The sequence below is a fragment of the Petaurus breviceps genome, unplaced genomic scaffold (assembly GCF_028583685.1).
Source record: "Petaurus breviceps papuanus isolate PSGF00001 unplaced genomic scaffold, PetGlider_PUasm1.0 140, whole genome shotgun sequence".
Classification (NCBI taxonomy): Eukaryota; Metazoa; Chordata; class Mammalia; order Diprotodontia; family Petauridae; genus Petaurus; species Petaurus breviceps.
In genome coordinates, this window is record NW_027185698.1 from 48812663 (window position 1) to 48823530 (window position 10868).

Sequence of the window (10868 nt, forward strand, 5' to 3'; positions counted from 1 at the left end):
GAGAGAGAGAGAGAGAGAGAGAGAGAGAGAGGAAATTTCCTATCAGTACTAACTCATCTAAATCATGCCTCTCTGCTAGGCTTGTGATGTTTCCTGAACTCCCCATCTATTTCCTCTTTCTATCATTTCTCTGCATTATACACACTAGGATGGGGAGGAGCAAGCCATAAATTCTACCTTTTTAATATTACAAAACCTGAGGAGCTGAGGTTTGGTGGAGGGCAATCTATAATTTTGCTTTCCCTGAGATATTTGTAAAACAGCACAATTCCTGGCATGTAGTAGGGCTAATAAATGCCTTTTCCCTTTCCTGGTACTATAAGTCATGTGGACTACAGGAGTCCTTGATGACAGTGAAACCAAGAGAAGAAAAGAGTTTTTCTTAATTATTTATGTGCTCTTTTTGTTTGCTGTCAAGTTAAAGTTTTAATGTCTTGTTAGTCCAAGTGATGGCAGCTGAGGTGCTTTCCCCACCCTTTTTTCTTGTGGACACCTAGACTTGAGCCAAATGGAAAAACCCTAGGGAGGGGCATGAGTTCTGAAGACCGGTTACTGAGAAATCCTCATAGTTGAACTTGGACTTTGTGAGTCCAGAGTTCTGGTAATTGATCACAGATTACATGTGTGCATTGTCCTTTTTCAAATGTATATGCAATAAGAAAAAAACAAATTTTAAGTGTTACTGAATTCAAGGCACTTTTTAATCATTATGCATTTTCTTAATCAGTAGATACTAATAATACAACTACTATCAGGTAGGTAAAACCATAACTTTTTTATTTTAAAAGGGGGATATTTTCATATGTAATAGATTCTAGATCACAGATTTGATGAGTTTAGGGACATCTAGTGTGGGAGTGAGGAATTTCCTTTGATCCACAGGTCTAATGACTTTCCCCTGATGTGTTATTTCTAAGCCTGTTTGTTCTTTCCTTTCATAAATAAACCCTAAGAAGCACATTCATATGGCTTGGTATGCTGATCCGGGGCAAAGAAACAGGGCTAGGAAACCATCCCGGGGCATCCAGTGATAGGATAAGTGACAGAAGGGGTAAAGTAATTTGGGATCAAGCATAGAAGGTCTGAACCTATGGAATGGGGATGGGCATGGGTTGAGGAGGTTCTGGTCCTTAGGCTGGGATCCAGATTTAGAGTAGTGAAAGATGAAAGCTCTAGGGCTGGGGGACAAGGATGTCCTGGACTAGCATGAGTCTTTGTTCCAGGAATTGGGGGCTTCACAGCTTACTCCCACATAGCTTATAGTCTACTAGGGATCAAGAACACAAAAACAACTGAACCTGATCCGTGCATATAAGAAATACTGACAAAGTGTAAGGGATTGAGAAAAATTCAAAATCATTTCATGATTGGAAGAGATCGGGAAAGCTTGGTAGAGGAGGTGGCAACTGCGGTGTTCTAGACAAAGACTGTGAGGGAGGGCATTGTGGAATGAGGTACAGCTTGAGCAAAGGTAGGAAGTTTGGAAAGCATAAGGTGTGTTCAGTGAGCAGAAGGGAGTCCCCCCCTTTTTTTTTTCTTTTTTGCTTTGTTTTGTTTAGAGCATAAAGTGTAATTTACTACAGTGAGATATCTCAGAATACACATTCGCACTGCTCAGTTACAGTCCAGAATTGGGTTTAGAATTGCAGTTTCTTTTTTAATACTTAGCTTAATCCCCAGGTCAGTTTGGTTCTTTCTCAGACCCCTGATTGCTGACAAAAGCAAAGTCTTTTAATAACTTGAAAAGACTGGATCAATGCAATGACCAACCGTAATTCCTGAGAACTGGTCCTCCCCACCTTTTGACAAGTGGTGCCAGCTTCAAGAGGTAGAATGAAACATACATTTCCGAACTTGGCCAAACAAATAAATTTGTTTGGCTTAACTATGCTGTTTGTTTCAATGGTTTTGCTTTTCTTCTAAATGTTAGGATGGTGGGAAAGGACAGAAAGTAAATGCTTCTTAATCAAAAAGTAAAAGTAAAAACAAATGTAAGGTCTTTGGGGGCTGATTTTCCAGAAACAACCCCTGAGGGTGAGGCTAAAACAAGAATAATCCAGTTTGGCAGGTCCAAAGAGTATTGAACAATATGTGAATGATAATAATGTAGGTTAAACCTGGAAAAGTTAGTTGGAACCAGACAAAGGGGGCAACATAGCACTTTCTGCATTCCCTGCCTAGAGAAGCAGAATTTCAATCTTTCCTCTTACATATAAAGCTGTGTGACCTTTGGCAAGAAATTACTTAACCTCTCAGCCTCCATTTCCTCATCTGTAAAATGGGGATAATAATAGCATTTAGCCACTGGGTTGTGAAGAGCATTTATCTTTGACATATTGACTATTATTTAGAAGGCCAAGGGAACCACTGAAAGATTTTAGAGCAGGGGAGTGAAGTAACCAGATCTGTGAAGAAAGATGAACAGGATGCATGAGAAGGGTGAAAGGTTCTAGGACAGTGTCTGAGCCAAATCACTAAACTTGGACCCCATCCCTACATCGCTGGCAGAAGTATCATCGTTTTCTGTGTCTGTATCTTAGCTTCCTACTAAGCTCTGAGCTCCGTGAGGATACGCCCCTGTCTCCCTAGCCCTGCCCAGGACCCTGTCCACAACAGGTGCGTAACAAATCTTAAATGAATGAAAAATGAATGAGTGAGCGAATGGATGGATGGATGGATGGATGGATGGATGGATGGATGGATGGATGGATGAATGAATGAATGAATGAATGAATGAATGAATGAATGAATGAATGAATGAGGTTGACGGGAGTAACTAGGAAGGATTGAGCCACAGACACTGACACACGCGGTGGAGACATGAAGGCTTTAATCAGGTCCTGCCTGTGAGAGCCCCCAGGTCAGCGTCCTGCGCCACCCGCCCGCACCCTACGGCCCCGCAGGCGGTCCAGCCGCCGTCTTAGGTCGGGGGGCACCTTAGCACCTGCCGCCAGGAGCTCTCGAAGCCGCTGCTTGGGCGTCTTGCTAAGACGGAAATGGCAGGGAGTGGGACCCTCCTCGAAAGTCACTCGGCAGGGCTTGGTGGCCGAGTGGTATCCCTCCGCGCTGGCCGTCACCATGTAATCACCGGGAGTGAGCATCCGCCAGTAGTCCCCGCCTGGGGCTGGGGAGGGAGACAGAGGCATATAAGATTGTAGAGCTGAAATAGTTCATGACTGCCCAAACTGACCCTCTCTCCCTGCTCAGACACCTTTGACATCCCCCTCTGACACACCCAGAATCCTATCTGCCTTCCTGGGTCTTGCAGGGCTCCCCCAAATCTAGGACCCAAGTCACTCTCCTACTTCTCCAAGACTCTCCTCCAGATTACACTGAGCTAGCCCCACCCGCCCTTGCCACATTCCAAAAGACTACTCTCAAACTTGGGTCTTCCTCCAGTGAAAGGTAACACCATATTCTGGGGTCCTTCCAATAACTAGTCAAGGTCCTAACCTCCAGACTTTGGGGTCTTAGCCCCTCTCAATGCTGGAACACTCCAGCCCTAGCTACTCTCAGGTTCTCCCTCCACAACTCCAGCCAAAGTCTAGGGAGGCCATCAAACCCAAAGCTTGATCCACATTCTAGAATTCCTTAGTCATTCCTCAGGTCTCTCCCCCCGCCCCCAATCTTCTCTCACATCTTTCCAATTCCACCTGCCCTCCCCCATTCCACAGGATTCTACTCCAAACTGAAGTTCTCCAGACCCTAATTATTCAGATAATTACCATCATCAATCCTCTGGGCTTCTACTAACTCCCCAAGGTCCCCAAAACTTCAAGGATGGGAGATCCTTTTTGGCTATATTGGGTTGGGGTGAGGAGGTTACTAGTCTGTCCAGCCATGTTGACCTACCTGTGGTAACATCATGGTTGATACCATCCACTGCAATGACAGCATCTGGGATGCCTTGCTCTGTGTCTTTGTCTAACACAAGCCCTGAAATGCCCATCCGCACCTGGGGTAGGCATAGACACAAGAAGGGGCTTGGGTCCCACTACTCCTACCCCTCTACCCCCTAAATTTTCCAGTCTTTAATAGTGAGGGGAAAGAGGAGCCTTAGCTTCCCCAGAGCCCAAACCCCTCTGTGATGGGTAGGGATCAGAGATGATGACTGAGTGGGACAAGCAGGGGTCAGAGATTAGAGTGAAACCTGCTCCAGGTAGGTGATGAGGGCATCTTTGTTGTTCTCCCACTCCTGGGGCAGCTCACTCTCATGTGGGAACTTGTCACAGGAGAGTTCCACTGTAACCTCGAAGCAGTTTGTGTGGAGATAGCTGAAGTCATTCATACCTGAGGGTCAAGGGGGATGTTACTCTGGGGGCTTAACACTCCAGAGAGCCAGTGACACCAAGGACGGAGGTGTCATGGAGAGCTGGTGACTCACATGGTTAGGGACAGGAGACAGATACATCAACCAGTTAGTTACAAAGGGGAGGGGGCTTCACAGGGCAAGCCTTTGATACACTTTAGGGAACACAGTTGTAGAGTGTGGAGTTTCAGGTTTAAAGGATTCTGGGGTATTTGGGCACAAGGTTGTGGAACCCAGAGAAGGAGAGGTCACAGGCCAGAGGCTTGCACGCTCCTGGGGATACAGGGGTAGGGGTGGGGCTCACGCACTCCCAGCAACTGAGTGCCATTGGGCGCCATTGATGATGTGACCGTGGTGTGAGAAATCCTCGCTGTGGCAGGGCCGACGGCCAGGGTCGTGCATGGCTCTGCTGGTCCCTGCATAGACAGTGCTAAGCCATCGGAATACGGGGTCATCAGGCGTGGGCGTGAGCTCCCTGGCTTCCCAGGGTGTCCGAGTCATATCAAAGGGATAGGATACCACCAGCTCTCCGCCATGTAAGTTGGCACTCAACACAAATGGAATCCTCTGCATCCAATCGATCACAGCACGAGTCTCTGGAGCCACCTAGGGATAGAGGTCAGAGCAAGGTGAGAGGCGCTTCCCAGGAGCTTTGAGATGGATGCTAGAGTGTTTCTGGGTTGTTACTGAGAGTCTTTAGGTGATCAGTGTGGGGTGTCCCTGCTTTCTGAATACCCAGTAGGGTAACTGTTACTCACTGTGGCATTGGGCATTGTATAGTAAGCCGGCAGTGGCAGGTGGTGGTTGGGAAAGGTATGAGGTACCAATCCATCATCCTCAGCTTCCCACAAGGGTGTGTTGAGGTCAGCAAAATTGTGGTTTAGGTCAATGAACTGGCGGGTCCATCGTCCCTCTGCCCACCCAACCAGCTCTGAGCCCTGTGGGATCAAACAGAATCAGAACACTCAAAAAAGCATAGGTGACCTTGGAGACTCATGGACCAGGGCTTGAGCCTGGTGCTCTGGGCTTACACATGACAGTCAAGTCACAAACATGGCCACTGGGTGTCACATGGGATAATCGGGACCTGGAAGTCAGGAGTTAGGGGACAAGACTCTGGTAGTTGGATTACCCTGTAGTTTTTAGATGGTTCACAGAGAATAATGGGGGTCAGGGGACTAGGGGACCAGGAATGAGACACTGACGACCACCCCTGATGATTTCATAACCATCAGGGCTTATGGAAGGGGACTGGAATCTAGGAGGTGGGGGCTCAGGGATTACATATGGCCTTAGGATAACACTAAGATGTTAGTGCACTTGAAGGTGAGCATGATTTCAGAGTCAGAGTCCCTGCTAGGGATCAATTGTCTTGCAGTCATCAGGGCACAGGGAAGCCTGGGATTTGGAGGTCAAAGGTAGGGTGCATACCCGTTGGTAAGCTATTTCATAGCCATCAGGGTTCATAGAGGGCAGCAGGTGGATTCGAGTCTCAGTGAGAAGCCGAGTCACCCGAGGGTTCCCACGGAGAAATTCAAGACATAAATATTGCATGAGCAGCAAAAGCAGTTCCCTGCCAAGTGCCTCATTCCCATGCATGCCAGCTACATACCGCACCTCTGGTTCTCCTAGAGAAGGTACAGTCCATGAGCAGAACCCTGGGCTCTCAGAGGGGGCATGACAACAAGTCACAGTCCCTACATCTCAGTTCATACTCACCTCAGGTGACCCTTAGGGAGAAAAAGGACACAGAGCCCTCCCATTCATCTCAGACACCTCTGGGAACCTGGAGTGAGCTCACAGCTTCCCAGTCACCTCTGACTTCCTCTGGGAGAACACAAATTCATCTTCCCCCTCTCACTGTCTCATCTCTGAAATCATCTAATATCTCTATCAGACTGCTTTTTACACACATGTCCCATGCCCCTCTCTCGTTCTCTCAGTCCATTCTATCCCCTTCCTCCCCATTCCCCATCCCTTTCTGTTGACCTTGAATTCATAACCACTGGAACTTAGGGGACTCTGGCTTTTTTGATACTCATTTTGTCTCTGATCCCCTCTCTACTCATTCCCAGGGTCATGCAGATGCTGACTCACCCTCATCTCTATTATCTGTTCCCTAGTTCTTGTGCAATCCCAACTTAAGGGTGGGATTGTAGAAAGGGCTCTTGTCTGGAAGTCATATGATCAGAGAATTTGAACTGAAGGGCCCTTAAGAGCTCATCAAGTCACCTAGTGTTCTGGAGCTTCTTTTTGACAAAATAGATAGATAGATGATAAATCGATCGATGGAAAGATAGATAGAGGACTATATTGAAGCATAATTAATTTCCTTTGTAATTTATCGTGTGTATTTCATTTTATGCATTTAAAAATTATTCTGAGAAGGGGTGCATGGGCTTTACCAAAGGAGACCATGACAAAAAAGTTTAAGAACCCCTGATCTAGCCATCCCTCTCATTTTATGGAGGAAGATGGGACTGAGAGAGAGCTGAATTGCACAGAGTCACATGGACAGAAACAGAACTAGGCTCCAAATCTGGAGTTCTTCACACCCCTACTTCAGTTGTTTGAATCCTGCCTCAGTCACTTTCCTCTCTCAGAGTCTCAGTTTCTTCCTCTATAAAATGAGTACAATAATCCATGCTATGCCTATCTTCCAGGGCTGTACCCAATACAAAGTGCAGACTGATCACTTTCCTAGAATAGCAGGTTCAAGGACTGAGGCAAAGCTTTCCTACTTTCAGGTTTTCAGGGAGAAGAGCCCTGAAAAGGTGTTTTAATAAGGGAGAAGAAATAATGAATAGGAAACAAACCTCACATTGTTGTTCTGAAGTGGAAATGAGTTAATAAATGTAAGATGCTTTGCCAAGCTTAAAACCTTATATAAATGCCATATATTTTTATTTCCTTCTTTTTAAAGGGAAATTAAACAGCTATATCATGACCAGAGATACACAACATAACTAGATTTCGAAGACCCAGATGATATCTGGAGTGACATGAAATGGTAGAATTTGGTGACTGGTAAATAACTGAACCAAAGTATAATCATTCATAGATTGATGTTGATTTAGAGGGGGGTCTCTAGTAGAGTGCCATAGGCATCTGTGCTTAAGTCCATCCTATTTAAGCTTTTTATCAATGACTTGGATGAAGATATAAATGGCATGATTCTCAGATTTGTAGATAACTGAGCAGGGAGTTGTGATTCAAAAAGAGTTTGCCAGACTAGAATGATGGGCTAGATCTGACAAGATTAAATTTAACAGGAACCAATGTAAAGTTCTATACTTGGGTTCAAATAGTCAACATCAGGATAGGAGACATTTTTGCATGAAAAAAATATCTTGGTATTTTAGTAGATTGCAAGTCCAAGATGAGCCAGCAGAATGATATGGAAGGGGGAAAAATGCCTACAGACTTGGGGGATGGGGTTGGGGGGGCAAAGATATAACAGCTAGGACCAGAGGGGGATGGAACTAGAAATAATGGAGCAAGGTCACAGAGATGTTCAGACTTGGTGTAAGGAAAGATTAGTGCTCTCCAAAAGCAGAGGGCTACATATTAGGAGAGCAGGCAAACTTCCTGGCTGGTTGACATGTTTAGCTGTTCAGATGTGAGTTGATTTAGATGTGCTCTGAGGTCCCTTTCAGCTTTGCCATTCTGTAAAGCTCCCTCTAGAAGGTCATCATGGGGATTATTTCCCTGGCCCCTGTGTCCATACCTAGCTCATGTTCACCAGGCTGGTCAGTCATTTCCATCACATAGAGCTTCAGGCCCTGGTGACTTTTCCCAATGCTGTAGACACGAGTGATATTGGGACACTGCTCATTCACCTCCTTCATTAGCTGTGGGGGTGGTGGAGTAGAGATAATGAGGTTCACTAAAGGAGGAATCTGGGGAGGGGAGAAGGGAAAGGGAGGATCAGGTTTCAGGGGAGTCTCTGACCTTTCTCATAGCCTTATAGTTGTGATGGCGGAAGTCCAGGGGGTCTGAGGATCCAAGCTGAGGCTCCCGAGGGAAGAGCCCATTGGGATCTGGGTAAGCAGGGGAGACCTTGTCACCAATATCCTACCTGACCTTCCTCCACCTTTAATTCCAGTGATCTCCAGGACTCATCATCTTGGCCCTGTAGCCCCCAGCCACAACTTTCCTCTTCCTCTATTCCCCCAACCACTGCCTCCTGGACCTCCCATCCTGCTTCATGTCCACTCCCTGGGTCTTCACCTGGGAGCAGACAGGCTAGCACCTCAAGGCGGAGGCAGGCCGCACCCCCATCCAGCCAGGTCTGGGGGAGTAGCCTTATGTATCGAGCCACCTGAGGTTGAGAGAGCAGTGCCAGCACCGGTGTGTCAGGGTCCGAATTCCCAGGGAACACCTGAGGAAGAGAGGAGTCATGATCCACTCCCAGGGAACTCCCACTTTAGAGACCCATGGGATCAGAACAACATCCTGCCCAACCCTACCTACACTCAAAAGAGCCTAGGACCTCAGCAGTGGTCTCTGAATCCATCTGTTTCTGTCTTACCATCTCCTGTCTATCTTTGTGCCATCTCTCTCTCTGACTGTCTTTCTAGCTCTTTCTGTCTCCCCATGTCTCTCTTCCCTGCATCTCAGCAGGCTCAGAGCAAGGTCAGTCTGGTGCCCATGAAGGACAGCTCTATTCTAAAGCCACAGAAGCCTGAGCTCTGGGATGCTGGTGATAGGCTGGCCTGCCCACAGCCTAACCTGCTCCCATGCTTCCCATTCTCATCCCCTCCTGCTTCCATTCACCTCATCCAGGCCACTGCTTCTGTTCTTAGTGCCCCACCAGGTGAGAGTGTCGTTGCTGAATTGGAGCTTGTAGGAAGTGACCCAGTCATACCTTCAGTAGGGGAGAAGAGAAGGAGAAATCCTGAGGCTGGAGGGATGAGCCTTTCTCTCCCCCTCACACCCAGTTTCTGATCTTAGTATCCTATGATGCTGCTCCAGCTACAGCATTCCTAGAATGCCATCCTCTAGAGATTGTTGAGTATGGTTTCCCCATTTTACAGCTGGGGAAAATGAGCCCCAATGAGAGGTAAAATCACACATCTGGGACAGAGCCAGGAGAAGTATCAAAGTATCCTGGTTCCCACGCCCAAGCTCCATCCCAATTGTAGATCCTAACCTTGAGACCAAGGCCCCCATAAGTCCTAAATTCACTGCCTAGGTCAAAGATTCCAATGTGGATTCTCTGACCTGAGTCCTGCCTTCCCAGCCCACCCACTCCCCCACCTCCAGTTCAACATAGCCCAACCGGGCCTGTCCTGTCCTCAGCACCTCCAGATGGAGTTCCTGCCCTGGATAATGACACCGGTGAAGCGGGCCGTCCGACCAGCATCCACTTGTAGCCAAGGTCGATCATCCTCTAGCTCTGGGCACCAGGCCCCATCAAATAGATCCCCATCCTCTAAGCCTGACTGCAGGACAGACAGCAAGAGAAAGACAAAGTATGAGGGGAGGGGGCAAGAGATTTGGGAAGAGAGGAATTTTCTTTGAGGGGGAAGGTGTCTGAGATGGCATTCTCCATGATTTTTTTTTTACTAAGTTCTCTCTGGGGGATTCTCTCTATCTTTTCAGAAGGGTTTATATAGGGGCATCTCTTGGGTGGATTGCAGTCTATTGGGGGAGGTATATCTGACATGGGGGTAGGTTGGAGAGGAGGAATTTCTGACCTGGATGTTGAGCCTTCCACGATGGGCTCCCAGACCATATGACTGGCTACTAGAAGCCTGGAGCTGTTCATCAGAGACTCGAAGAGATTCCAGCCCCAGGGGTGGGCAGCCTGTGTAGGGGGAATAAATGAGGGGGAAACACCAGAAGATGGGATCCATAATGCATGTGTTTCTGTCTTGGCATGAATCCTTCCCTGTGCTTGGATGTGACGGTGTGCGTGTATCAACCTGTATATCCAAACACATCTGTATCTACATGTATGTGGCAACGTATCTGTCTCCATGTTTCTATGTCCCTGGACTAAATGTCCTTCAATTGGGATCTACCTGGCTCTGGATCCTGAGTGATCTCTTGGTTTCCTGGGCTAGGGTGAGTTGGACTCAACTTCTTCCTCTTCTTCACAACAACTTTTTTCTTCTTGACAACCCGGAGTTTGACTCGAAGCACTGGCTTTACTGAGGGAGGAAGGGCAGGAAGGTTGGAAGAAATCCAAGCAGGGCAAAAGCTGAACTATATCCCTGGAGACAGATATTCCTCATTCAGATTCTTGGTGAGATGGGGGGCTCGGGGAGGGGGGGGAAGGGACAATGTATGATATTGTGTCCTCCCTTCCACCCCTCATAAACAGTTTCAATTCAGTTTACCAAACATCTGTTGTTTCTGCCTCAATTCCTTTTCTCTAGTTGTTTTTTCTTCCTTCCCTCTCACCCACTCCTTTTCCGTCTCTATCTCTATCCTACCCTTCTTTCCCCCTTTTTTCTCTACCTCCCTTGCCTGTGTTGATTCCACAATTTCTGTCTCTGTCTTGTCTGTCTCTCATTCCTTCTCTCTCTCTCTCTCTCTCTCTCTCTCTCTCTCT

General features: G+C 47.2%; 2 protein-coding genes across 2 annotated transcripts in view; one reads left to right on the forward strand and one right to left on the reverse strand.

Annotated features, from left to right (window-relative positions):
- Positions 1 to 2808: 2808 nt before the first annotated feature.
- The window catches only part of CPXM1 (carboxypeptidase X, M14 family member 1), a 9877-nt gene continuing 1817 nt past the window's right edge, over positions 2809 to 10868 (reverse strand). Inside the window, exons 2-14 of the mRNA XM_069072245.1 lie at positions 10336 to 10464; positions 10009 to 10118; positions 9614 to 9753; positions 9086 to 9176; positions 8540 to 8690; positions 8261 to 8349; positions 8037 to 8160; positions 5741 to 5937; positions 5068 to 5247; positions 4618 to 4915; positions 4151 to 4290; positions 3853 to 3955; positions 2809 to 3124 (exon numbers count right to left, since the gene is read on the reverse strand). Coding sequence (XP_068928346.1) covers positions 2862 to 3124; positions 3853 to 3955; positions 4151 to 4290; positions 4618 to 4915; positions 5068 to 5247; positions 5741 to 5937; positions 8037 to 8160; positions 8261 to 8349; positions 8540 to 8690; positions 9086 to 9176; positions 9614 to 9753; positions 10009 to 10118; positions 10336 to 10464 — 2015 coding nt within the window. The 3' untranslated portion in view covers positions 2809 to 2861. The remainder of the gene's footprint in view (positions 3125 to 3852; positions 3956 to 4150; positions 4291 to 4617; positions 4916 to 5067; positions 5248 to 5740; positions 5938 to 8036; positions 8161 to 8260; positions 8350 to 8539; positions 8691 to 9085; positions 9177 to 9613; positions 9754 to 10008; positions 10119 to 10335; positions 10465 to 10868) is intronic.
- The window catches only part of LOC138149225 (uncharacterized), a 6683-nt gene continuing 6237 nt past the window's right edge, over positions 10423 to 10868 (forward strand). The window contains exon 1 of the mRNA XM_069072264.1: positions 10423 to 10559. The gene's annotated coding sequence lies outside the window, so the exon portion shown is untranslated. The remainder of the gene's footprint in view (positions 10560 to 10868) is intronic.